General features: G+C 52.0%; 8 protein-coding genes across 8 annotated transcripts; 2 read left to right on the top strand and 6 right to left on the bottom strand.

Moving 5' to 3' along the window:
• Window positions 1–4,787: 4,787 nt before the first annotated feature.
• Window positions 4,788–5,594, top strand: CTRU02_202278 (2,5-diamino-6-ribosylamino-4(3H)-pyrimidinone 5'-phosphate reductase; the record flags this gene model as incomplete). The annotated part of the gene is made up of 1 exon (XM_036719683.1): window positions 4,788–5,594. The coding sequence occupies one exon, from the start codon at window positions 4,788–4,790 to the stop codon at window positions 5,592–5,594; it is 807 nt and encodes a 268-aa protein (XP_036588386.1).
• A 356-nt stretch (window positions 5,595–5,950) lies between these two features.
• Window positions 5,951–7,673, bottom strand: CTRU02_202277 (purine-cytosine permease fcy22; the record flags this gene model as incomplete). The annotated part of the gene is made up of 4 exons (XM_036719684.2): window positions 5,951–6,647; window positions 6,699–7,100; window positions 7,170–7,337; window positions 7,387–7,673. The coding sequence occupies 4 exons, from the start codon at window positions 7,671–7,673 to the stop codon at window positions 5,951–5,953; spliced, it is 1,554 nt and encodes a 517-aa protein (XP_036588385.2).
• A 3,311-nt stretch (window positions 7,674–10,984) lies between these two features.
• Window positions 10,985–11,113, bottom strand: CTRU02_202276 (uncharacterized protein; the record flags this gene model as incomplete). The annotated part of the gene is made up of 1 exon (XM_070204019.1): window positions 10,985–11,113. The coding sequence occupies one exon, from the start codon at window positions 11,111–11,113 to the stop codon at window positions 10,985–10,987; it is 129 nt and encodes a 42-aa protein (XP_070062601.1).
• A 186-nt stretch (window positions 11,114–11,299) lies between these two features.
• Window positions 11,300–13,418, bottom strand: CTRU02_202275 (cytochrome p450; the record flags this gene model as incomplete). The annotated part of the gene is made up of 10 exons (XM_070204018.1): window positions 11,300–11,384; window positions 11,436–11,729; window positions 11,816–11,896; window positions 11,955–12,121; window positions 12,188–12,331; window positions 12,385–12,500; window positions 12,559–12,707; window positions 12,760–12,948; window positions 13,016–13,175; window positions 13,208–13,418. 10 exons carry the CDS (start codon window positions 13,416–13,418, stop codon window positions 11,300–11,302), a joined length of 1,596 nt encoding a protein of 531 aa, XP_070062600.1.
• A 1,900-nt stretch (window positions 13,419–15,318) lies between these two features.
• On the top strand, window positions 15,319–16,308 carry CTRU02_202274 (ribokinase; the record flags this gene model as incomplete). The annotated part of the gene is made up of 1 exon (XM_036719680.1): window positions 15,319–16,308. The coding sequence occupies one exon, from the start codon at window positions 15,319–15,321 to the stop codon at window positions 16,306–16,308; it is 990 nt and encodes a 329-aa protein (XP_036588382.1).
• A 202-nt stretch (window positions 16,309–16,510) lies between these two features.
• CTRU02_202273 (ubiquitin-conjugating enzyme) lies at window positions 16,511–18,201 on the bottom strand (the record flags this gene model as incomplete). Its single annotated transcript, XM_036719679.2, has 4 exons — window positions 16,511–17,345; window positions 17,391–17,487; window positions 17,536–17,868; window positions 17,916–18,201. The coding sequence occupies 4 exons, from the start codon at window positions 18,199–18,201 to the stop codon at window positions 16,511–16,513; spliced, it is 1,551 nt and encodes a 516-aa protein (XP_036588381.2).
• A 554-nt stretch (window positions 18,202–18,755) lies between these two features.
• CTRU02_202272 (ubiquitin-conjugating enzyme) lies at window positions 18,756–20,076 on the bottom strand (the record flags this gene model as incomplete). The annotated part of the gene is made up of 4 exons (XM_036719678.1): window positions 18,756–18,884; window positions 18,940–19,763; window positions 19,836–19,930; window positions 20,015–20,076. 4 exons carry the CDS (start codon window positions 20,074–20,076, stop codon window positions 18,756–18,758), a joined length of 1,110 nt encoding a protein of 369 aa, XP_036588380.1.
• A 610-nt stretch (window positions 20,077–20,686) lies between these two features.
• CTRU02_202271 (uncharacterized protein) lies at window positions 20,687–21,586 on the bottom strand (the record flags this gene model as incomplete). The annotated part of the gene is made up of 2 exons (XM_036719677.1): window positions 20,687–21,197; window positions 21,429–21,586. The coding sequence occupies 2 exons, from the start codon at window positions 21,584–21,586 to the stop codon at window positions 20,687–20,689; spliced, it is 669 nt and encodes a 222-aa protein (XP_036588379.1).
• Between the last annotated feature and the right edge of the window lie 5,595 nt (window positions 21,587–27,181).

Below are 27,181 nucleotides of genomic sequence, written 5' to 3'. Positions count from 1 at the left end.
AAATGGACGAAATGAACGACTGGATAATGATGTCCATGTGTGTGACGGGAAGTACTTGAGGAATGAAGGTGATATTGTCGTATGCCAAAGGGACTTGGGAGTGATAAAGGTCAAGCTTACTCTAAGACGTATGTGGCGTCTGGCTACCGCTGAGGGAACAAGTAGCCTGGACCGAGAGTAGGGCCCTTGCTTCCGATGACACTAAGGTAGATCAATTTAGTAGCCTTTGCTTGCGCAGACATTGATCTTGGATATCCTGACAATAGTGAACAGCATATTGGGATGTATCCGAGGGACCGGACAAGGAGAACGTCCCTTTCCATTGCCTGCCGGGACAAGATGTATTCCTGTGCATCCGGTAGGGCCCTCCTGCTGTGCCCCCCTCCCTAAGCGCCCCCACTGCCATGGACGAGATGCTGCAACTCAAAGTGAACACACCTACTCGGGTATTGGCCAGATCTCAGGATGTCACTGGGAGGTCGAAACACTAGCGCAATGTCCTCTCGGAATGAGCAGATGTAAGCTTTGGCCAACCCTCGCCGTTTGCGCAGCCAACGGCCCTAGTGGGAAATATCAGACCAAGCCGCTCCAGAGTCCCGTCCCGCACAGGCGCTGGCGATATCCGCCGGTTGGCCTGAGCTGATCTTTTGCTACAGGTTCAGCTGGGATAATGGTACGCGTCGGTCGGTGTCCGAGCCAGGATCCCGTGTTTGGCTTCGAACACCGCTCTGCCTCGAAATATGTAGATGTGTGGTAAATTTGGAAGTGTCAGGAGACGATCTCATCACTTCACCCTCGTTGACTTCTGTACGCAAGCCTGCTCGCCTTCTCCTGTTCGTTCCGCCGGCCTGCTCGGCTATCATCTGGCTATTTAGCGGTGTCTGCCCCGGCCCCGTGGAGACGAAGGGGACGCCATGAGGCTATGTTGGATGAGGGGTGCAAAAGTGCAAATAGCTGGGCCAGGTGACAGGTGTCACATCCCTGGCAAGAGAGGCGGTAACCAGGCTCTAACTGGCGTGCAGTAACGCCATTACCCGCAGCCGGTAATCGTTAGCTCCAGATTGCGCTGAGATGGAACCCTCGGCAGTAGGTGATCGTCATATCTTTCTTCTGAACCTTCCCCAACTCGTGCACAGAGCAGAGACAATGTGCTGTACGTAATGCTGGTGGCTTATTAGAAATGTGGTGATTGATTGATTGACTGACTACGCCTTGACGTCAGTCTCAGAATTGGAATCCCACAACCAGGTTCCAGACCCCTGAAGCCAAAGAACTTCTTCAGTTGCTGTTGCCAGGTAGGTATCAACGATGGCATTTTAAAGGAAGGCACTGTCTGAATTGCGATACGACTAGTATGGCAGCACATGCCCTTCCTCGCACATAACTCCACGTGTAGTTTGCAGCGCAGAGTAGAAGGCTGGCGACATCAACTACCTGAGCATCAGGCGTGCAACAGACAGAGAGGCCCCTGCAGATTGCTGCTTGCAAAACCCCGCTGTCAAGGTTGGCTTTTGTGTTTGTTTGGCGTTGTCCCTACCTGAACCACCCCCTGATACAAGTTCAATTACCCAACTAGCGTCTCCCCTCGAACTCTGCCGCTTGTCTCCATCAAAGCTAGTTGAACTCGATCACTTAGGCGCACAAATGATTGACCGGACTTGAGGATATTAACCGCCCCTCCATGGCGTCGACTTGCCTGATTGCGCCCGCGCCCGCGTCCTCGAGATAGATACGGCTGTGATCTAAGGCACCCCTGTTTTTGGCCTGGGGCTTGCACTGATGATGTGAAGCAAACCCATCGGCATTTTTAGGACAATGGGCTGATTTTTTCAGAGGGGCAGGCGCAAATATAGCCTCCATGGGGGCAATGGCCGTCATTGCCTGCCCGGAAGCCTGAGATTGGCATTTTGGGGCGTGCGGCCAAGGTACGGGTAGTCCAGTAAGGTTCCTTAAGGTTTTCTTGACGCTGCAGCTAAACAGAGTCCCCCACACGTGAGGAGGAAAGATGAGAGGAAATCCTGATAGTACCGGGCAACAGGGGCACCAGGATCCAAATCCGGGTCTGGTAGGCACTTGCCGGACGCCGAAAAAAGGGCCTTCAGTGAAAGGGGAGACCCGGGGAATGCGACGCATTGCAATGGACAACTAACGCTATTGGGGGGAAACGACGCCGAGGCGGCTAAGAAGAACGAGGCGAGAGAGATTTTAAGATGATAATATCCGCAAGTAATGCAGGCAGCAATGGCATTTGGTTTCGCAAATACGGTTGCTTCGTGAGTGAGGTCGTAGTCGGTTAGGTCGATTCTGGTTGCAGTGCATTACAACCACATGAAGAACTACCGGAATACACCCGGTACCAGGGTGCAGGAGATGCTGGAGTCGTATACTTATGGGCTGTGAGCTGCAGATTTGACGATGCCGTAGGTCGGGCATATCGATGGGCAAGATGACCAGGAGGCAAAACAAAAGTTGAAGCGTGGCCGGGGGGTTTCAGGGAGAAGCCGGCGGATGCATCCCAAAATGGCCCCGTCTGCACGAGTACACGCATAGGTGTGATGGGACTGAGTTACTATTAGCAAAAGGAAAATAAGGTGGTGGGAAAGGCAAAATAGAAGAGCAGTGAGGCATTGGCATGGTGTCTCTTGCCCCGCAGGCACCATGTCTTGCGAGGACATGTAGTATACTAATAAGAGTCGTAAATCATACTGAGATCCCTGGCCCATGAGTCTGCGGCCCTAAAGGGATTCCCTCCCGCAGTGGGTGAGGAGGAGGTGGTCAGTGCGATTGGAGGTGCCGAATATGCGCATTTGCCTGCCCCGAACAATGTAACAATGCACCTGCACCCCCACTGTAAATTTGGCTTTAGATGAGGGGCAGTCCGGGTGTAAAGCAAGGGCTGGGTAGATAGGGCAGGGCGACCAAAAGCCCATCGGAAAAGGCAAAGAGGACTTCAACCTCAAGTTGGCGACGGACCAAAAGCTGTCCTAGCGGCACCCAGCAAGGGAAATGATGCGTTAAACCAGCCGCCAAACCTTGTATATCCAGTACTAAGCGTAACCACAAACGCACGGTTGGTGACATTTGACAATGGATAGAATAGGGTGGCGGTCGTCGTCAGCTGGGTGTATGTAGTCTGCTGTCATGTAAGTAGAGCATGCGGAAAAGCCATGACCGGCTCAGGTTCTGACTCACGAAAAGATGAAGTTAAAAAAAAAAAAAAACGACGAAAATAAAATGGAAGAAAAATGGCTCGGAGCTGACGGGTTCCTGTCAGGCCAGTTAGTCACATTACCATGTTCCCTTAGCATCCGACGTTCAGTTTCCAGTTTGTAGTGTCCAACTTTGTGGCAGTTGCCAGTGTCCACTCCACCTCACCTCCCCGAAGGGGGTTTCCATCGGCTGCTCTCCACTAGGCTGTTCGCCCTCACTTAACTGGGAAGGAAAGAAGACCGTCTGTGAGGCGAGTGACTGGAAATCCCGGAAAAGGTCTCTCATCCAATCGCGAATGCCACCTGCCTTGCGTCTTCACCTCACGTCCACTTCCTTTTGCACTTCCATTGGCACTTTGCAGCACTCGTTCATCTCCATAGCCGTTGCCCTATCTCTCTTGCATTTGCCCTCACAGTCGCCTCAGGCATTGCATTGGTAGTGTCTTCTGATTCGCGTTTTGCCCCTGCCCTGCAGTATCACCCGTATTTCCCACAATCGCCTCATGCTGCCCTCATCCTCATCCACCAGCACCATCTGACACGAGCGTTCCAGCTTTCCGAGTCAATCATCAACACTCTCTCATATACACGACAAGCACTTAACTTACCGACTCAGAGGCATCAAATTATATCCCGAGACGATATTGATTGTTGTCTTCAAAACCCCGGGTCTAGCCTTGACCCCTACGTTTCGTTTGACGCATATATTTCGGCCCTGTTTTTGTTCGACGTAGTTGTAACACGGCCACCCACCGCGGACAACTCTCCGCTGTCACCACTTCCGGGGAGTATATCTCTGAATCGGACCAACGGGGGACATCCACAAATTGCAGATCCCGATTCTGAGCCTGTTTTGGTGTGCCTACTACATAGTCAGTACTGGCACACACACTCACACCATCGCAGCTTTTGTGTCTTCTCACATCGGCCCTGGTTCTTGTCGGTCATCTGCAAGACTTCGTCAGAGCATCCTTGAACACTGCCTCGATCAGAGCGGGCCAACATCGTCTTTCCTCGGCCATCCGTGCTCCGTCACCTCCGGCTCTACATCTCGCGCCTTGTCATCCAAGCTGACGAGAACTTCTCCCGGCAGGCACGTAAAACCTTGAGTCATCCAAGGGGCATGCTGGTGCTTCTTTAGGAATAGTCTTCCTCCCCCTAGCCTTTCGTAGGACATTTTGGGTTTTGCAAACTTTGCTAAACTTCACCTAGACGGGTCCTACAGTGATTTGCTGCCTACCAGCCAGCTTCACATCGGCGGGAAATCGCTTCGTTACGACATCGCAACTGCAACCGTCCCGCTCTGACAAGCGACCGCCCCATAAAGCATCCGCGATACTTCTGTATTGCCGACCTAGCTTCTGATAGGTAGGCTGACGCGGTGCCCATGACAGCCTGAACAGGGACGGTAGTCTGGACCATTAAACGACTAGGGGCACCTGGTCAGTACTGAAATCGCCACAGTTTCTCCTCGTGCGCTACGAAGGAGCAAATCGCACAACCTTGTACATCTCATCCTCCTAGAGCACCACTTCCGTTCAAAATCTCTGGTCGGCAGAAAGGGGCACATTGACAATCATGGCGGAGACCCTACACATCCCTGATGTGGATGCAGCCTGGCTTGCGCCGCATCTGCCGTCAAAATCTGCTCTCCAATTAGCCAAAACCCAAGACCGCCCGGTCGTTACCCTTACTTTTGCAACTTCGCTAGACTCCTCCCTTTCCCTCGCTCCAGGCGTGCGAACGCGTCTTTCAGGCCCTGAATCAAAGGCCATGACCCACCATCTGCGTCGTCACCATGCCGCTATTTTGGTTGGTGCTGGAACTGTCATCGCCGATGATCCGGGCCTGAACTGTCGTATGGATGGTGCAGACCTTGGTGCCCAACCCCGGCCTATTGTCCTGGATCCCCGAGGCCGTTGGGACTTCACTGAACACAACAAAGTGTTTGAAATCGCTCGGGCGGGCAAGGGGCTGGCCCCGTTCGTACTCGTTGGGCCAGCGGCTATTAACGCAGAAAGGCAGGCTGTCTTGGAAGCCCACGGCGGAAAGTTCATCGTCCTCGACACCCGAGAATCAGAACCGAAATTTAACTGGAATTCCATCATGTCAGTCATCCAAGCCGAGGGTCTGCACAGTGTTATGATCGAAGGCGGAGGACACGTTATCAATTCTCTCCTTGATCCCAATTACCAGAAGCTTGTGGACACTGTCATTGTGACTGTTGCCCCTACTTGGCTTGGATCTGGTGGTGTTGTCGTGTCCCCCAACCGAGTTGAACGCGAAGATGGCACACCTGTACCTGCCGCTAGACTGGCTAACCCAGCCTGGCATCAATTCGGCGAAGATATAGTTCTTTGTGGACAGTTGCATCATGAGGCTTAAAGTGAGGATTCCGACCGTCTTTTTCTGCATTTTTGGACTGACCGCTGATATTTCGCAGCAGGATAAATAAGCCGCCTTGATTATAGGAACAAGCTTCGATACTGAAGTGGAAATGTGGCTGGGTAGTCACCATGGTCAAGCAGGTATCACCGAAGCAACCCCTGCCTGAACGCCGCAGAAATGGTACCATTTTGACAATGGTTGAGACTGCCCCCATCATGTTAGGGCTCTGCAATGCAAAATATGACAGTATTTTCTTTCCTGGAACCATCAACAAGAAGTTTGGTCTGTCGTACCTCGCCTTTCTGGGTATACCCTCCGCTGTCCCTTTAAACCCCATCACATGTCCAACAGGTTCAGACCCGCCCCTGCAGTTTGATCTCTAGCCACCTGAGAGGGACGTAAAATACCGCCGTCGCCGCGAACGCCAACTCGAACCCAATATCTCCAGTCGTTCTCGCAATCGGTCCTGTGAACCATACCTGGTCCATCCCCGGTATAGTTAGTCCGAAGCTCAACATGCTCGCTCCGATGGCGGCCAGGCCAGAAGGGAGCATGCGGGCAACATTCCATGCCGCATGCTCGTATGAGTCATAATTCATACGCCGGAAGATGATCAACTCTTCAATAATAACAGCGTCAAAACAGCCAGCCCAATATCCAATCAAACCTAAGAAGTTTTCGAGAGAGTTTGCCCAAGACTCAGCGGCACGGATGGCCATGGGGATCATAATTCCCAGGGCGATGACGATGAAGACAAATCGGGGTACTTTGGTGAAGACTGGAAGCATCATCTGCATGCACAGTGCAACCGAGTACATGGAAGTTGCGATGTTACCGATTACCGTTAGAGCGAGGACCACAAGCAAGAATTTGCCGAAGCCACCAGCAGGAGCTAGCATCGCGGCCATGACACCTCCAATACCATAGGCGTCCCATCCAGCTTTCCATTCTGGGACGTTGTTGAGCGCGCCTCCGATGGCCGCACCGAGGATGAGAAGCGGAACTGAGGGTGTCCATATTCCGAGGTAAATGTACGAAAAGATTTTTAGTCTGAAATACGTTAGATCACAATTAACAGCGGGATTATAGTTTTTGGCTTACTTGGTCGTCTTATTCGGATTGTGATACGCGGTAAAGTCGGAAGCTATACCACCAAAAGTGATGAAGTACCCCGCCATCAGACCTCCGTAGTTCAGGACCTGTGCGGCGGTGGGAGGTGGCACCTCGGCCTGCTTCCACAGATGTTTACCGCCACATCCTACTGCTATTATGATTGCAATGAGACTTGGTAACCATTGCCACCGCTCCCACATGTGGAGCGCGCGATATCCGATGAAAGATGCAGCGAAACTGACTAGGCACGTAATGACGATGCCAACTTTCACATCTATATGTCCAGGATTAACCGCTGCAAGAGTCTGACCTCCAGCGATGGACGAAGAGAGGGAAAAGCCAGTCACGGTTGCGGCGTTTAGAAGGAGGGGTATGGAGACAAGATAATATCTGCAACCCCGCGCCGGGACAATCAGCCATTTGTCAGTTGTTCAAAAAAAAAAAGTTTTGCTCGCTTACCCAAAGGAATACCTTGCCTGGACGAGCTGCCTCAATCCAGTAAAGGAGCCCGCGATTCCCATAAATGCCGGGGGCACAATGGTCAGGCTCGCAAAGAAGATGATCACCAGCGACGCATCCCTAAGGCTCAGACCTATCTGGGCAGTGGCCAGCGCTCCGGTAGGGATCCTAGGAGATGTTAGTCGCTATCCTTTTGTAGGTCCGAGCCAAGACTCACGGCAACAAGCAAAGCAAACTGGAGAAAAAGACTGTGAAAAGGTTGCTGTAATTGGTATTGGTCCGTTCCTCGATTGGGACAGGTCGAATGCCATTCTCCTCCACACCAGCATCAAGAAGTTTTTGATACCACTGCGGGTTTCGGCTACGGTCTTTATGGTAAACCTCGCCCTCCTGAACAGCCAACAACTCGGTAATACCGCTATTACCTTTGGATACGGGAGACTGATTTTCCATGTCGTATGCCTCGGCCCTCTCCTTCTGGGAAATCGATGTACGGGCAGACATGGCAACAAAAGCAACTGAGATGAACGAGACGTGTCGAACAGCCGCTGCTTATGCTGCTTATGCTGCAATTACTGCTCTCGTATCGTTGCCTGGGTCGCAAGGCTTTGCTTTTCGAGATTTTCGTCCTTCGCCTTTGCTAGCTGTACACTGGAATACGCCAGTCTCAGGCTTGGAGTAATAACAGGGCAATCAACTGTCAGTGTCAGCCCAGAAGCGCATAACTAGATCGACGACAGTTCACCCGTCTGTGTGGCGTGGCTTCAAAACCCAAACTTGGAATGGCGGGCAGCTGGGGGGGTCGAAGCAGGCTCTCAATTCGACAAACGATGACCGAGTTACCTGCTTGTTTCTGAGCAGTGTCGTGAACACCTTCGTTCGGGAATGCTCAACTGGTACCGGTAAAAAAAAGTTGATAGAGGCGACAGCAGAATATAGGCGGTCTTGTATGGGCAAGTGCAAAGAAGTCACCATCCGGCAAAATCGGCCCGAGCAGCACAATATCTGGAGGTATTCAATGTGCGGGCGAGTTTGATTTTGAGTTCGAACGATCCGACAGCTGCTGAATAAATGGCACACCTGGGTAGAGAAGGCCTTCAAAGATCTTCGGGGGGCAGTAGAGATAGTTGGGGTGGTTGAGGGATCAGGTTATGGTCCTGCCTCCTCAATTAGCACATACTGTGCAATATGAAGGGAGGCGGTCGTTGTTCAGATTGGCGACAATATATAACGCTAGGATTACGACTCACCCATGTGCAAGCTCATGTCTCTCGAAACGGCTCGAGTCATCGTAATGCCTACAAACCGTCGAAGGGCATTCCTTGATAGAACGATTCCAGCCCCCGCAGCTACAGGTTGAGAGCACCGTTTCGCCTAAAGGTTAAACGGACGGAATGTCTACCGGAACAAGGGGGTTGGACGGGGCAGCATGGATGTGCAAATGCAGCAAGACGACAAGGAGGAAGGCGCAAGTCTTTTACGTTCCCACGATACACCGATGCTATTAATTCACATCCGCCACATGTCATTTCCACAAAGACATATTTAAACAATACGCGACATTTTTGTCGAGGCATACCAAGCATGCCAAGTGGGGGGTCATCCGTCAAGCGCGAAACAGGAAAGGGGGGAAAGCCAAAGCTGCGGATGAGGGGTAGCATGTCGTATCAGACGGGAACGTGAGCAGCAGCACAGATCCTGCACAATCTGAACAAGAGTGAATGCCTACCACCACCACAAAAAAAAAAAAAAAAAAAAAAAAGAGGGAGACACAGCGAAGAGCCAGTCATGGGGCTTCAGGTTTGGGCTTTGGCGTTGAAGACAAGTGCTGCGCCAGACACCTTCTTGATCCCTCTTTTCAATGGCCCCCAAATGGGTCAGAGTGTGCAAGGTTCGCAGATTCTGGAGCCAAACAACCCCGGGAACCCTAAGTAGAGGAGGGGAGGCCCGCCTGCACGACGATCGACCAGTCCGCAAACGCCGGCGTCGAGATTTAGTTAGGGTCTCTTTATCCCTATGTTAGTGCTTCTCCAAACCTTCCACCGTTGCTTCGTTGGGTGCGCCGTCTCGGATGCCCATTGCCGCACTAGCCGTTGTTGTTGGGCTTCTTGGAGGCTTTCCGGAATCCGGTGGTGTTCTGGAAACGTTCTCCCGCCCCCTTTGTGTTGCACTCTGCGGGACATCTCCTATCTCGATCCTTGTTTTTGCTCAAGTCAGTATGTCTCAATTGCACGTGGCGCCCTCGAGTTCGGGGATCTGCGTCATGTGTGACAGGGTCATGAGCTGTCCAAAAACTTTTGTTATGTAGCTGCTCCAGTTACAAGAGAACGCAGGCAGCTAGCTCTCTGCTGGAGCCCGGACTGTCCGTTGGACAGACAAGAGGTTGTACCGGGGTTTAGCGCTCAGTCTCCCCAGAGTTCCGTTTGAGTTTCTTCGGCCTTCGGTTACCACGGAGCCAAGTCAAGCCAGGAATGAACATGTAATTTTATTCCATGGTAATGAGGACATTGGTGTGCGTGTGTTCACTCACCATCGCAAAGCCCATAACGGCTTGGCAGGATTGACAGCGTCACGAGTCTTATTAGTCGCTCCTTGGTCGTCTTTTTCAGTTCATATCGAACGGATTTACATGCAAGCTGCATCACAGTCCTGTTCTAGGGAGTAGCCATCTCCTGCCTTTTACTTTTCATCTTTCTTCTTTTCTTCCTCCTCTTCTTCTTGTTCTCTCCTACTTCGTCTCAACGGGACAGCGAGCGGGTGGCAGGCAGTATTGCGCCCCTCCCCCCAAGATTCATACGGCCGTCCCCATCGGGAACAAGGGGGCTTAATTTCAGTTCACTTCGCCGTTCATGGCTTTTGACAGTTATTCGCTTTCTGGGCTTGAGGCATTGGCACAATTTCCTAGGCCTTAATCGTCGCGTTACGCCCTGCGATTAAGATTTTTATTGTGCGCAAGACTGACCTACAACCCTTTCTCGCGAGTCGTAACCTTGTTCATAAGCGGCTGAGCTACTATGAAGCTGGCATCGCGACGACCGACAGGGTAAGAAAGAGGTCTGGTGTCACCGGCATGAACGATTCAATACAGCCTGGGCTGCAAAAAAAAAAAAAAAATAGTTCCATGCGCAGGAGTCCGTGTCCTTTCTTTCCAAGTTGCTCCTCTAGCCGTAAATCCGTTAACAACGGCCACGACGGCTCATGCACGGTCACACTCTCTCTCCCCCCTAAGCCTGGCCGATGGCTAACGGTTTTGATTGCACCTCTATCGTTTGCAACCCCTCCTCCTCTCTTTTGGTGGCAGTGCTGATGGAGGGTAACATGGCTTATGCAGCGGCCTGGCAATGGAAGAACAACGTGGCGTCGAACATTGTGCATGACTCTTTGATGGCGTTCATCGATCTCCCACGATTTTAGAGACTGGAGGTCAAACTAGTGGCATACAATCAAGCCACAACAGTTATGCGAATGCCATCAGGGAAAGCCCAGCCTGCCTGGATTCGCAACCAGGACCAAAGTCTCTTTGCGCCGGCGTTTGCATTATGTCCAATCGGGACAACCTGGTCTCGAATTCGAACCCCAGTTGTCACGTTTTGTGGCTTGGGAGATGGCCCAGTCGGAGGCTCGTTATTTCATGGTGCCGGAAGTCCAGCCAAGCAACGGCGCTGGAGTTGTTATCCGCTTTGAAGAGATGTCGGAGTTGGGCAGAGATGAGTGTACTAGCCACTCAAAAGTTTGGAGAGTATCCCTGAGAGCAACTACGATCCACAGTTCCACACAAGTCTACGCAGCCAAATACGGAAAAATATCCATACTAATTACACGTATAATGTGGGCGTGTAGCGTCTTGAAATATTCCCGAAAATTGCAACGCTGGTTGGGGAATCAGAGAAGAGCGGGTGAATACCACTCCGTGTCTCGGCATTACAATGTAATTCAGCCGTCATTGATTCAGGCTTGTTCCTACGAGGCCAGAGGCTGACTTGGTTGTCGCAAGTTAGTGAGAATGCAGTGCAATCTGGGACCCCCCTCGGACTCAACTACGCACGGTTTCATCAAGACAAAGCCTAAAAGCTTAGCAGCAGCCGACCCCAGTGGGCTAGACCGCCTCGCCTGGTTGGCTTTAGAGCTTCTCAGGAGGAAGATAGTGACTGGCGCAGCAGCTCTGCAGCTTTCTCGCTGCGGGGTGTCATTGAGCAGTTAAAGTGCTTTGGGTGGCTTTACTTGACGTCAGAACATGGTGTCCTAAGAAAACTATGGTCAACTTACCAAGTGCCACCATTGGTAAATGCTACCTTAGGCTCAATGACTTGCCCATCTGGACCGAACTCTTTATCAATTTTGAGTGTGGCTAGCATCGTAGCAACAGCCATCCAGACACTGTTGTCCGCTAGAAACCGTCCAACGCATACTCGACGGCCAAAGCCAAACTGCCCAAGGGGCAAGGGCTCACCATGACCGCCAGCAGAGACCGACTTGTACCGGTTTGGGTTGAAAGACCTGGGGTCCCGGTATATTCTCTCGTCTTGAGTCATGGCATGGGAGTTCGCAAAAATAATGGACCTGAAGGAAGCGGTTGGAACTTCATTCTAGAAGCATGCAGCTTTTCGGGCCGCCGTTGATGGGTGGAAGAGGAGCAGGGAACCTACCCTTTAGGGATGAACATGCCGTTATAGACGTCGTTTTCGAGGGACTTGTGGGGTATCCCCAACGGTGCCAACGGAGACCATCTGCATTACTCTTCAGCACGTGTCCCACAAGAACCTGAGTCGAACGAGGTTGACGTACCTGTAAACTTCCTGGACAATGTGGTCAATGTACTGGAGGGATGGTCTGTCTGACATATCGGGCAGTCTCTCATGCCCGACGACTCGGTCGATTAATGCCTGAGCCTTTTCCTGAATCTCGGGATGGAGGACCATGTTCAGAACGAAAACAACAATGGTGGCCCAGGTCTGTTGGAAGCTGAAGTCAGCATTGCCTTACTCGTTTTAGGTGCCATTGTCGGTCTTCGTTGTTACCGTGTCCGCCCCTGCAATGAAGATGGCGCCCGCCGCCCCCTTGATATCATCAAGTGACCATTCGTTGCTCAACCCTTTCTTGGCATTGGAGGTGTATGTTTCCAACAACGCGTGCGCAAAGGATGGGCTCTCCTTGCCTCGGGCCTTGACTTGTCAGTAGTTGCGGGCGTTGACATTATGAGCAAGGGCACACTTACCACTTCGTCCTGGGCTACGGCAAATGGGACGTCGTGCAATTTCTGAATAGCCCAACCCCAATCTTGCGCGAATTTCAGCGACCAGTCTCTGACCAGCCAGTTGGGCAAATGACGAGCTGCAGCGGGGATAGTTCTCAGCGATGGATGCAAATGTGTTTAGCATCCACAACTTACCGGGGGGGAAAATGTCAACGATACTGTTGGCTGGTGCACCACCGTTTCCGGTTGCGTACATGGCATCGTCGGCAATCTTGATGTAGGGGTCGTCGTTATCTTGGACGTCGACTCCGTAACTAACTTTGAGTACGATGGCAACGGCGAACCTGGGAGTGTGAGTCAAAGCACAACAACTAGGCTCTTTAGGGGACAGCTCACCTCTTCATGGAGACCTCCCAGTTGTGTGGCTCCTGGAAAATGCTAAGGACAGACTTGCGGGCCTCTGTCTCCTGCAGCTGATACCATTGTCGCACGTTCGTGTTGCTGAAGGTGGTTTGCAGCAGCTTGCGGTGCATTTGCCAGCGAGGCCCAAAGGGAAGGAATGTCAGCGTCTTACCCCATCCCATGCTGGAGAGTAGACAATTTGCTTCAGCATGACGATAAGAATGGCCTGAACAGAGTCTGGATAACTTACACCTCAAAGAGAGTGAATCTAGGCCTGTCACAATAGTTGGCACCCCGCCGGTCGAGGAGATCCTTGGCGGCTTCAACGCTGTTAAGGACTATGATGGGTTGCCCAAGGGCTTTGACAGAGATAACATCTGACTCTGAGAATGTCTCAGCCAAGTCGAGGTTTTGCAGAGTTACCAGGCTGATGGGAACTCACTGTATTCATTAGCCCATTGGGCATACTTCTCGGCTGTTCTCTCTTTGGGGATCACACGCAAATGGCCTAGAAGAAATTCACCCGGCGGGCCAGGGGGCAGAGGAGGGTGACCCCATGAGGAAGATGGCGGCCTAATGAAAAAAAGCAGGAGGACGACGGCTAGACAAGCAGCGGTCGTCATCCATGCAGAGGTGTTCCCATTGGTATCCATCACCCCAAGGACGTATGGGTGGGACAAGCAGTTTGCAACTTCAACAGAGAAACGATAAAGCGCAATTCCAGAAAGACAGACACCAAGAATATGGAGTAATGCTCTAGTGGGGGAGGACGGACTATGGGGGGAAACTTCAAGAGAAGGAAGGAATCATGATTGATCTGACGCTAACGTAAGGCAGAAGAAGGATTGCTAAGTAGTGAAGGAGTTGGAGGAGCTTCTTGGAGGTGGACACGGTCCTTCCCTTCTTCGTCCGCCAGTGCATAACGGTACTGTACACACCAAGTGACGCAGGCGGCTAGAAAGTAAGGGCCGGCCACCCTTACTCCTCCAATTGCTCTCTAGAACCAGTTCTTCTTGGTACAAGTCTTTCCGCTACACTAAATCCTTCACCAGTCATTCATCCCATCTTGTTCCAATTACCGTGGGGCTCTTTTACATATGCGCGCGCACACACTCTCCAAAGAAAAGAAAAAAAAAAGGGGGAAAGCCCCCATTACCACGACACACCAACAAGAAGACCCTGGTCCGTAGCTGACGGCTCTATATGAAGTGTGGCATGACGGTGAAGAGACAACGGGGAATCATATCTTAGTTGTTTGACATGCTGTCTGCATGCTTAAAGTCTAAAGGGATGCTATATCCCTTCCACGTGTCGGCTGAAACGAATCAGACAGGCGATTTCTGTAAGATCTCGTTGCGAAAAACAATACTGTGCAAAGACCAAGCAATCCAGCTTTCTTTTCTTTGTCGAGCGAAATGGATCTGAGACACAGACGAACGCCTGCCTATGAACAGGGACGGGAACTTAGATCCATGGCTGAAAACGGAGAGTGTGTTAGGAGAACCCGGACCATCGACCAGAACCATCTAAGATAGATCCATCCCGTCTAGGCGGGTAGACGGGGCGAAAAGGAACAGGCCATGTCCAGTGCGACATCCGATCGGATTCGGATTTGGATGACAGAAGGGTCGGGTACGCCTACAGTAGCAATACAGCAACCCTGCGTGTGGCTCAGTTGTTCGGCTCGGCTCTTGTAGCAGGGCAAGTTAAGCCCCCTCTTAGAGCGCCTTAACGTGAGGTAAAAAATAAACAAATAAATAAATTGCATGGATCTAACCCTCTCACTTTACACATAGTGACTAATTGGCGTGGGTCTGACCAAGTCCGCGTCCTTTTTCAAGAGTTCACTCAACCTAGTTCAGAGAGCCAACATCACCCGCATAAACTTTTTCGTGGCAGTAGGTTTTCCTTCCTTCCTTTACTTCTTTTACTTTTTTTTTTCCTTTCCTTTTTGGCTTCATTCCATTCAGCCCTGGGCACACAAAACGACCCTAGCAGTGGGCCCTTCTTTTTCCCTGTTCTTAGTTCCTCACAGTATTTCATCTGTGGATATTCCAGACATTCTATCGTAGCACTAAACAGCCTCAGCTGCAGGGCCTTATGATCCCTTACAGCCCATAGGCCAGGGGAGTTCCACTTGCGTACCCCTCACCCCACCATTTCCAGCTGCAAATCTGGCAGCTGGGAGCGAGTTGCCCCGCCAAATACATCATTCCACTCTTTCGTCAGCGGGGCCGTTCCCCTACCGTTAGTTAGTCGGCTGAGGGGGGGAAAAAAAAATAGGTTGGAAATAATTCATATTTGCCCTTCCCTCAAATTGACTTCTGCCCCTACCGTTATCTACCTGCGTCAGATTCCCGAGCTGTGTACTTTTGGTCGGAACCAGCCAGTGTCCGCCTCTTTGAAAAGCCGACTGCCAAAAACCTCGTCCGTCTAATAAAACCGTGGTTAAAAGCCTTCTTCTGTAGAGTACAGACGAGGAGCATCACAAACTCAAAACAACCAATCGTCTCAAAACTTTCCACACCGAACTGTCTCAATTTTTTTTTCACAATGGCTGCCACCAAGACCCCCCAGATCACCGTCCTTGGGTCTCTCAATATCGACCTGACATCCTACGTCCCCCACCACCCCCTGCCGGGCGAGACCCTCACCTCAAACTCTGTCGTCATCTCCCCTGGAGGCAAGGGCGCGAACCAGGCCGTCGCCTGCGCCAAGCTCTCCCGCTCCCGCGAGAGCCCCAACGATGCCGCCTCCGAATCGGCTGCCGTTTCCATGATCGGTGCCGTCGGTGATGACTCGTATGGCTCCCTTCTGCTCAAGAACCTCGGCGAACACGGCATCAGCACCGACCGCATCGCTGTCGGCAATGACCTCAAGACCGGCATGGCCATCATCGTCGTCGACGAGCCCACCGGCCAAAACCGCATCATCCTCGCTCCCGAGGCCAACTATACCGTCACCCCCGAGAAGTTCGGCTCCCTCCCCCAGACCCTCGACCCGAAGCCCGACCTGCTCGTCATGCAGCTTGAGGTGCCTCTCGAGACCGTCCTGGCTGCCCTTCGCTCCGCCAAGGCTGCCTCCGTCCCCGTCCTTCTCAACCCGGCTCCCGCTCAACGCCTCCCTGATGAGGCCTACGACGGCCTCTCCCATCTGGTTGTCAACGAGACCGAAGCTGCCATCCTCTCCGGCTGCAAGGAGTCCGATCTGGACACCCCCGAGGGCCTTAAGAGTGTCGGCGAGTGGTTCATCGCTAAAAAGGTCCAGAATGTTGTCGTCACACTTGGCGGCCGCGGTGTCTACTATGTGAACAAGGATGGTGCTGCCGAGCTTATTCCCGCCGAGAAGGCCAAGGTTGTCGACACCACTGCCGCTGGTGACACCTTTGTCGGTTCTTACTGCGTCTCTGCCGTTGCTGCCCAGGCCAAGGGTGAGACCTTTGATATTGCCCAGAGCATCCGGAAGGCCAACCATGCCGCGGCCAAGACCGTCGAACGCAAGGGCGCTCAAACTTCCATCCCCTGGAGAGATGAGCTCCAATAAGAGGGCTGTGAAAGAGTAATGATATAAAAAAAGGAAAAGAAAAAAATAAAAAGAAAAGCAAGAATATACCCTACGAAGATAAACGAGAAGAAAGTAAAAGGTTATGATTGGACTTAAAAGTGCCATGAGAGCGTGCTTGATTTGAAAATAAGTCTATGTAAACCTACAAACAGCATGTCGTCTACCACCAACTTGGCCAACCCTAGCGGCTTGGTTGCTTTTGGCCTGATCTGCGGAGCGAGCTTCCAACTGAATGTACATCTGTACTCGCGCCAGAAACAGGAGACTCTAAGCTTCTCAGGACTCTAGCGCCCATCGAGCGTGGGCTTCTCAGCATGCCTACAGTCCTCCAGTCACTAACATCAGCCGCCAACTCATCTGGGCACGTTGCGGAAGACGGAACCCGCTCCGGCTGCCCTACATCGGTCCCCCGCCAGCCCACACCCGAATTCCTTCGGAACTTGGAACATTTGTGTCGACTTGTTTCGGACTCTTGCATTGTGAAATATTTGCCCAGACTTGCTTCACGTCTGGGTACTATAGGTGGTGTTCTCATTGTCATGGGTGAATCTTCGGCCGACAGTTTGGGCGTCAAAGTAGGCTGGGCCAGGCTGCGCGAATTTGATTGCTGCCTTACAATCTGCTGTATGGCATCTCTACATTTATCCGGGTCTGAGGGCCAATGCTGGTAAATGATGCCAAATAGTGGATTTCGTGTTGGCGTTAGACACGGGGACCAAGGTGATCTATGATTGAGTTGCTGAATTACGGCTATAGCCGATGTCTCCAGTTTGGTCCCCACATCGGCGACACCGTCGACCTTGTCAGGTTCGTTGTATCTGGGGAACGCGGAGTGCTTATAAGTGACCACGATGCGGAGATATTCTATTATCGAGCCCCCTAGTTGATTTTCCAGGTCGTCAATTAACTCGTCAGACCTCTGCCGGAGATGACCGTTGGCCGGGAAAGGGGCGGGGCTTTGAGGCTCAAAGTGGATGTGGACAAGAATAAGCACTTTGACCTCGAGGGATATTATGCTGCAGATTCGTTAGGCATCGTCAAAGATATGGATCAAAACCTACCTAGGTGCGGGTTTATTTTCTTGAACAATATTAAGGATGCGGTTATTCCCCAATGGAATAAATTGGACGTTGATGTCGTACATACGGCCATACCGATCTAAGCCGAAGTTAGCGCGGGAAAAGTGTTGTCAAACAATTCGCACACCTCCGACCTGGCAGGCATCATCTCCGGATATAGGTAAACCACCACTCATTGTATTGACCCTTGGGTTGAATTTCCCGTTGTAGGGACGGGATAACTCTGCCGAGACTTCGACGGCGACCCATATCGAGCCTCTGTTACCCTCTATTGCTTCAACCTCAGGTGTGACGAGGATACGGGGTACGAGAACTGCTGTATCGTGCATGGATACTGGACCGGTAAGTGAAAGGTCGGGAAACGGAGGGTGGTGCACTGAATGCTGCGCCACCAAATCATTTCCATAATCTGATGGCCAAGGCATATGACCTCTGTCGATGATGCCTGAATCGTGAAGTACTATATTACTTCAGCGAGATCTTTACCGTTTGGTGAAAGCAGCTCACTTTCTGAAAATGGAAATGGGGAACGGTAGGCCGTATTGTATCCCAGTCCTATTGATCCAGGAGTCTGTCTGTTTCCTTGGATGCTCCTCTTCTTCCTGACCACAAGAGGTTGCTCAGGCAGCTCTGGCATGCTGACTAGGCTTTCGTCTGTACCGCTGCTCAGACGTGACGAACTGTCCCCCCGTACTACAATCTCTCCAGGCCAACGCCTGAGTCTCTTGAGTACTCGGAGTGGCTGAGGCCGTGCCGCCCCGCTCTCTGGTCCTTTCTCGGTGAGAAACTCCATGTTAGGCGGCTCTCTCTTGGGGGGTGCCACGTAGCTGACGGAGACCGAATCCTGTCTGGAATATCAGCCAGCTTTATGCCGGATGGCAGCTGCGTCACGAGTCTAGGCGTGCTTCTTCGGATGTGAATGCTCTCGAGGTCTGGCCAAGAGTCCACATGAGCCTGGAAGCGGTTACTGATATCAGGAGTATTCTGGGAGCTGGCACGCCTCAGGCCGTGCTAACGCCTTGGACGTCTAGGATGGCGGAGACCAGCTGCGTCCCTAAAATTCCGGCAGACGAACCGCCAGAGTAAGATGTAAAGAATCAATGGGAGTGACACGGTTGCGATGACAAGCAGTATAACAAAAGCGACTGGTGATAGGCTCATAGTCGGGATAAATATTGACGCACAGTGGCTTGGCGTTGGAAGATGATTATTATTGAGGGACTCAATGCTATGAGCGATATGAATGTGGGGAAAAGCCACCAGCGGTTGCATCTGAGCAACGACAAAGGTAGACAAGTCATCTAGGTATGTCATGGAAGTAGGGAAGTCGCTGCCAGAGAAATGTTATCACTCAGTCGCAGGCACGCCCTGCATGCTGTTGCGTTTTTCAGGAGTTGCTGCACCGCTTCCCAACGTCCGTAGCAGATTGTCCTGGACAGCTTCCACCTCACTGTCATCCATTGCGAGAAAATTTATCTGTCTTCAGTCAGCAGCTACCCCCGCTGTCATGCTTCTGCCGGAGAGAACTTACCAAGTCATCGCCGCCGCCTGCTGCCCCGTATAATACTGCTTCGGAGAGTGATGCTGCGATACCCTTCTCTACTCTATCCTCCCATACACCTTCCCAATTCCACTCCCCAGGACGCCTCGGAGTTGGGACAGCACCCGCCACGGGTTTCCTAGGAATGGCACTTGAGGCGGGAGGACTCGTTACCTCGGGTGTATCCTGTTCCGCCTTCTCCTCGCCCGCATCCTCCCCTGTTTCGCCTTCCGCCCCTTGCGATTCTTGCGGCTCAGGTATAGGATCACCAGGAAGCGCCTTTCCTGCCTGACGCTGACGCGTCCGCCACGCATGCCACGCGCCTGGGTTGCCCGCAGCCTCGAGCGGCACTGAATCCAACACAGTCTCGTCGTCGAACGTGCTCCGAATGTACCTTAAAACCTCATATGTCGAGACCTCCCGTCTCGAGGTGTCGAGGTATCCTGGCCGTCCACCGAGCGGTGTGGCCTTGGTACTCGGCGTCGTCGCCGCGCTGCTTGGCGCGCCTCCCCTTGCTGGTGTCGCGGGGGGTTGTTGCTGCCCACTAACCTGTCGGCTCCCCGCTACGCTCCGGCTCCCTCGTCCGAACCACGCCGGGAACCCGTGTCGCAAACTAAAGCCTCCAGGCGGCAGCCGCTCGGCATCCGTGGCGCTGACGGTGCCGCTGTCCTGGATATCGGTGGTATACATGTACGTGGTTAATGGTGTTATCAGTGGGTGAAACATGTCTGTTGAAAAGGTCACGAGGGGCGGCAACCGCGGGTAGGTGTCGGGAAACGAAATTTGAAATCTGAGGATAGCCGTGGCATAGGGTCCTGTATGACAGTCTCAGTCTCTGCTCGTCCGCTTGCCTGACTCTCTCGTCATGGCGGTGACCATTTCAGTACCGTGCCTCACGAACATAACGCCCGACCACAGCATTGGATCTCCTGGTGTTAAGCTTACAAAAACGCCTTCGGGGCAGGCCTGTTTAAGGCCGGCGCTACAAGCGGGGGTTAGCAATTAGACGTGTGTGGTCCCCCAGATCCAGCGGGGGTGAGTTGAAGGAGACTTAGAAAAACCTCACAATTCAGCCAGGAGATGCTGCCGCCTCAAGGACGGCATGCTGCCCATTCTTAGACTAGCCATCTTGAGATACTTTGAGGCATTCGTAAAATTTCCTCTTTTTCCTTGATGAGATGTGATATACCAGTTATGATGTTGGCTAGGACATGAGACGGTTGTTTAGGGACTTGTTCATGCATAACTGGGGGCGGTGAGCAAAGGCGGTCAAGCATACTGCCGGAACAATCTCTTATCGTGATAAGAAGCTTCCAGGCGTTATCTTATCGCATGTCTGGGCAGACCCCGCCCCCTACGTAAGGGTGAGCTACCCCGCCAAAACTGCAGCGATCTCGGTGCAGTGTCTGTTGTGGCACAGTGAATATTGATCAAGGCAAGTGATACTCGGAGATAGAAGGGTAAGATCGAAACGAGATGTCCGAGACTCGAATCCATACGTGGCGGTTATGCGTTGGAAGTATCACATGCCCTCTCTGTGTAACTTGTGAGAAATGCTATTCGCAGTCACAAAAAGGAGGGGCGGAATTGGTCTCATGATCATGCACATAGTCGAAATCATGTCATTTTCCACGTAGGCAGGTGGCTAGTGCTATTCACGCCCAGGCCTCAGCGTCTTTGATATATATCTATATATGTACTCCAGCGTGAAATAATCGAGCAGATAGAAGAAGTCGGTCTACTTGGAACCAAGTCTAGCCTCAATTTTCTTCTTCTCGCTCGCCTTCAGCTGAGCCAAGTCCTCCCTTGTGGCGTCGTAGTTGGCGGTGACTTGGTTGAAGGGATTCTCGGGGCTTTTCTCGAACTCCTTCCTAATCTTGTCCTTCCTCTGCTGCAAGCGCAGACCTTGGCCTGAGCCATCGTCATCCATCTCCTTGAGACGACGTTCCTCAAAGGCCGCATACGCGGCCTTGAATCGTCTTTCGGGATGCCTGTCGACCTTTGCGTCGGAGGAACCCGTCAGCGAGAGGGCGTCTAGGGCGTTGTCGATACCAGAGGCGTTGAGCGCGGACGAGGAACCCCCATTGCCGTCAAGCTGCGACAAGTCGAGCCCACGGGTCTTCTTGACGGCTGTCTTGGAGTTCTTGGGCGCGGCTCGTCCCGGATTGCTGGCTTCCTCCTCCTTGAGCATGGCGTCACGCTCAGCCTTCTTCCGGGCCGCTTCGGCTTTTTTGGCGGCTTCCGCCTCCCTGGGATCGAACAACGTGTCAGCCAATACCCTATGTCATATATTTCTTATTTTGGTCTTTGCAGGACAGCATAGGCTTCGGTGTGTTTCGACGAGACGCGGATGATATGTGACTATGAAGGGTGGTGGTGGTGCCAGCATGTGTCTGTTGCCATGTGGTTGCGACTGTGGAGGGCTGTGTTTGCGCCTGCATATCTTCTCTTCTCCCTCACTCGTTTCCTCGTTCACTCACTTCTTCGCGTTGCTCTTGGAGCCCTTGGACCATTCGGCGTCCTCGGCAGCCGCTTTCTTCGCGCCTTCGGCAGCAGCTTTTTGTGCGGCAGCCTCGGCCTTGCGGGCATTACCCGCGACCTTCTTGCTGTTCTCGCCAGCTCCTTTCTTGCCTGCCATATTTCCGACCGGTATAGTGTAATCTAGTGTCCTGCGATGCGCGGCGATGCGATGCGATGCGACGCGATGCTATGCCAGGATGCGTGCGATACGTAGCTTGTGTTCGTGTGCGTCGTTTGTGGCTGGTGCCTGGTGGTGCGTCAAAGCAATCTTGTGTGCGTGGGCAGCTTGTGAAACCCAGGCAGTGGTAGGATAAGAGAAAACAGGTTCGGGGCAGTTGTTGTCTCCTCCACAATTGAGGTGTAGTGAAATGGAGCAAGGTAGGTAGGTTGGACGGAGCGGATCTCGGCGTTGCGATACCGTGGAGTAGTGTGGCCAGGGATGGTTGGGATTGGAAGAAGAAAGAAAGGGACAAAAAAAAAAAAAAAAGTAGAGAGAGCGTGACGAAACCCCGAAGACTGACGGTATAGTAGAAAATGCGGGATGGATGGCTTGATTCAGCTTGGGGACCTTGCCTTGCCAACTTTCTTCATCTCTTTCTCTCTTCGACCAGAAGAAGTCTGTGTTAAGAATCTTTAAAATCAGAAAATGACACCATACCTCTCACTACTTCTATGAATTATTATAAAATAGCTAGAGTTTTTTGTGCCTTAAACCATCCTGTGTATCCCCGCCGCTCAAGCAGTACTTCAAATGTTCGACTCATTCGGGGATGGAGTCGCGACCGAGATACAGTATCGGTCTTTATACTTGGCACTGTACGGGCGGTAGTGGAGACGGCTACTCCCAGGGCCAATGTGCGTCACACTTTCTAGTAGAAACTTCCGAGAAACAACGTCTTCGGGCTTTCTTACGATGTTTAGGGGGGCACGTACAGGTAAACCTGACACCTGATAGCTTTCTAAGGATTTATACACGCAGCATACAGGGAGGAGGGTGGTGTTGGTTAGCTCCTGAAGCCACTTGATCGGCCGCCGTCCTCACCCTCCGCCTCTCTGTATTGGGACGGCGGCGAGACATCATGCTCCGCAACCCGAGGTTGCCCGGCCGGGCAGAGCAGATGTAGTCTTGTTTTCTCCGCGCGTCCATCCATACTTCAATCCCTACCATCTTGGCCCCATAGATCCATCGTCGCCTCGTGTCCTTGTCGTGCTTACTTTAATGCAAGTCTTGCCTGCGCCGCCTTTAATCCGGCGTCGTACAAGATGTACTGAGGACTTCATTTCAATGTACCACTCCAATTATGCCTCTGCTTCACCGAGTGGACGTCTCAGCCACTCAGCGAGAGCCTCGGTCAAGAAAGCCTGCAGCACCCTGCCCTTTTCAGTACCAAGACCTGTCGTAGTAGGTCCGTCAAGCTATCCAACCTGCAGCTAGCTATTTGGAGGCTCGCACCTCGCAGGCATTCATGCGCAGTACGGTCTGTTACAGGCCTCCTCTATGACATGGCAGGATTATCCTCACACGCAGGACGCCTCGTTTTTCTCAGATATCGATCGGATCCAGGGTCATCGGACCGCGCCTCGTCTACGTGGTTACCACCAGCCGGTTCATCATTTCTCTGCCACTCCCGTTCCAATGCATCCACAGTAACCTCCCAGATGGGAATTGTCCCCTTCTGTCACAAGTGCCACCCACTCCTCAAGCTATCCCGCCTTGCACAACAGACCACCAACCAGACGCTGATGCTGCTCTTCAAGTGTTGCTATACCCTCGTTGCTGCCCGACCAATGCTCACCACAGCTACAAGCCTCGTGCTCAGCGGGAGTGATCAACTGACCCATGCAATATATCCGGTTTGCTTATTGACACCACTGCTTGTTTGTTTTCGTTTGGCCAGGCTTGCCGAGGATTGCCGATTGAGGCCTTGACACCAGCTCCGCCTCTATGATAACCAGGACCTTAGTGTCAACCCAGGCAAGCATGGAGGCTTACAACCTCGGGTGATATCACATTGCGTCTTTGAATTGTAAGGCGGGAATCCTCTCAGCATCGACCGATAGCCTTGTTTACACGTCAGTCATGATCTGACGTGGTCGATCTGATATGATGTCCTTAATGGATCAGGCAACAAGCTGTAGCCGAACGTGCGTAGCCTTGACCGATTCTGCAATAGAATGGGATACAATCAGTACTGCGAAGCCCCTGAAACCGAAAGGAGTCAGAATCAACCACATTCGATATTGATGATTCCTTGGTACGGCTCGCTTAGAGCCTAGGCTGGATTTGACCAGCACTATCTTGAGGTCCACTGCTATTTACGGTAGGATGCGTCAGAACGGGGTATTTCTCGTTGCTGGGATGCTCAAGATTGCCGTCAGCCTTCGCTCCCGGACAACTCGGATGGCTGAGGCATTGCCCCAATCTGAAGCAGCGGTGTAAGCATACAACGAGCGGGCTGTGAGCAGCTTGGAGACTACATGAGTCCCTGTATCAGACTGGTCATAATCGTAACTTTACACAAGCTGTTACTCTTAGATAACTAGGCCCAGGCGTCCAGGGGTCCCCTGTCGCTTGATGAACAGTCAACGCAAGGTTTGCAACTCTTTCGATGCAAATGTAGGTCGAGAATGACAAGCAATGATGAGAAGGAAAGCCAACGTAAATAAAACAAGGTCTTTGGACCTTAGACCACCACAACACTGCATACTTAACAGGATTACTGCAACGTCAAGGAACACCATCCATGGCTGTGTAACATGAACGAGCCGGATAACCCTGGAGAAATGCTGCATTGAAGAGATCCCCCGATCCAGCAAGGCGTTACCAATCCCCAAGCCTTGCAAACGCATTCCAAGGCCCGCAAGCTCGTGGCTGACCAATAGCCGGGTCGTGATACTTGTCTGTCTTCCTTTCTCAGAGTAATGCATGCCACCCCCGTTTCTCGGTTCACGCCGTCCAGGGAACAACAGAATCTATTGCAGGCGGTGTGAGATCTACTAAACCATTGGGTGACCTGTCATAATCTGGATTATGGGGAACGTCATATGGGATATTGAGAGACCGTATAGGGGAGTCAAGCTTTAAGGCTCCTAGCGATATTGTGGTGGAGAACTGCCCCTTTACAGGGACGAGGAACACGTCCTCTAGCAGCATGTCAACTCGGTGAGGCGGCATTGACCGAAGGTGAAGGTTACTCAACGGTACAGCCTGCAGGGTTCCTCAGTTGAATACTCTTTCGAGCTCTAGTCACTGACTAGCTGTGAACCACTATCAGCCATCTTTATAGCAACAAAACAGCGCCTCCAATAGCTGTCGAACGACAGCGAAGGTATTGTAGCTCGTGAGAACCCCCGGAGGCTCCTATCAGCCTTCATTTGCACGAACTACTGTCCCTAGCCGGCCCATGCCAGAGTTGTCATATGTCAACTTCAGTGGACATGGGGAGACTCTAGGCCGGGCCACCAAAGTGACTTTAGTTCATGGTTAAGGTTCATTTCGGAATAAACTCAACGGAATTGTGGTTTTTTTGGCACGATTATCTGCTGTGAGACACCTACAAGCTCATGTCCAGAGCGAACAAGGCCATGACACCTGGCCTCCCAACCAACCTTCTCTTAGGGCGCACGCATTCAACCGACGAAGAACCTCAATTGATATTGCCTACAATCTTGCCTCAAACCACCTTAGTAAAAGACCGAGCTAGCTAGTGCTTAGCCTCCCTGTCCGTTGTTAGTTGGCCATTTTTGAGGAGACATTTGGCTACTCTGGAACTCCAGCAGCAGATAATCATCACCATGAATACCACACCGGGACAAAGATCAGAGTAGAACTGAACAGAATAAACATGTTTTATGTAAGGATGAGTAAAACGTCCTATGCGGCAATTGCTATTCAAAAAAGAAATATATATATAAAAAGAAGCATAAGGAAGATAAAAGTAAAAAAAAAAAAAAAAAGAAACTCTGACTAGAAGATCGGGAGCACGATCAAAAGAAAAAATTGCAATCCGTATCGCGGAATCTAACCGCTTAATCTCCCCGAGGTGGGCTCGAACCACCAACCTCCAGATTAACAGTCTGACGCGCTAGCCAATTGTGCCATCGGGGATACTCAGAATGAGTTATCGGACGTGGATCTGTTGATCCTTGCTTGGATTCCTAAGGTTCTACTGGGGTATATGGAGGGCGGGACTTTACTCCGGCCTTCCGCCATCAGGATACCTCTGCTTCATGGGTTAGGTTGTTGGGAACGCGGAGAACCTTCTGTGAGAAAAACGCGGACTTGCGCGATTGGCCACAAGCCAAGAAAGCGAATGTTCAACCCCTTGCCGCATTCTGCGGCAAACTGTCCTGTCCACTACCACATCAGCAATAGCTTGCTTTTTTACAGCTTCTTGGACCGCGACTTTTTTTGTGGACGGTACGAAGGAAATTGAGCAGCGGGTGGTTCAATCCTGGCATTAATCAAATGAAGCAGTTTAGCTGTCGTGTGACTGCAAGACTTGACTAGGTAGTGTCCATTCATTCCCCTTTGGTCTTCTGTCGCCCGGGAGTGGGTGCTGCTCTCCAGGTCGGTTTCTAGCGAGGTGAAGCTTGCGAGGAACCAATTATATGCACCACAAACCTCTGCGAGAGGCTTCGACTCGAGCTGTGCCTGTGACAACGCGCTGCCTCCAAGGTGTAATCATCTGATATCGCGGTTCGAGGTAGAAAAGGGCGTCGCTGAAGTATAAAGCAAAAGCGAGCCGTTGTGATGACCAACAAGTGCAGCACAGCTCACTACGGGCTGCAAACATGGACATGTGACGAGCTTAGCCCCGGGCTGGTGCATACCGGTCACAGAGAAAACATATAAATGTGCATCTGCCAAAAGCAACGTAACTGTCTGTCGAGGTCCACAGTTGATCAATGGAGCGACGTAGCCCGGGTCAAACGATAAGAGACCGGAAGTGATGCCAATCGGAAAGTCGGTCTCATGGATCTTCGATGTATGTCACATGTCGCGAACAGCGGCTAAAACTGCAAGGGGTCTTGCCGGTCTCCATGTACTGTTCTCCTACAGACGGCTAGGCGTTCATGGGCATAATGCATACCGGTGAATGGCAATGACCTTGGCGCTTGCCATGGCATGTAGCGTGACCAGTTGCCAGCAAATAGTCGACGATAATCCGAATAACATGTTGTAAAGTGACTTGGTGTTGAGTCTGGCAGTTGTTGCAGGCGGCTGCTGGGACTATGTGCAGGGATGTAGTTTCGTCACACATGAATATGGGCAGCCCAGGAGTCTGACCGAGTTCAAATCAAGGGATGAATTGCTTCAATAGCTTGAGTAAGTGTGGTATGCAATGCAACTTTAGTCTGCGAGGATTAGGCCATAACACCTGTCCCTGCCCTCGAATTGTCTGATGGAGTATGGGCGCGCGTAGTTGTCACTCGGGGAGATTGGCGAGCCAGCAGCGCAACCCAAAGGCGGCGAAGGCTACGAGCAGCACCAGGAGCAGATGGTCATTAGGCCAAGCATCACGGGGCCGAATGATTTGAGTCCCTGCATGATTGCAGGACAGTGACGGGTCAAATAGGCGGCGGGCGATAGGCGGTATGCGCCTGGAGGTTGGTACTGCAGCAGCCACAATAGGAACACTGATCAGATGATACTCTACCGTGTGAGGTGTTAATTCATGATATGATGGTATTGCGGATCGTGGATTGCCTA

The sequence above is a fragment of the Colletotrichum truncatum genome (genome assembly GCF_014235925.2).
Source record: "Colletotrichum truncatum strain CMES1059 chromosome Unknown Contig_0001, whole genome shotgun sequence".
NCBI classification, from domain to species: domain Eukaryota; kingdom Fungi; phylum Ascomycota; class Sordariomycetes; order Glomerellales; family Glomerellaceae; genus Colletotrichum; species Colletotrichum truncatum.
This window is presented reverse-complemented; position numbering and strand designations above follow the sequence as displayed.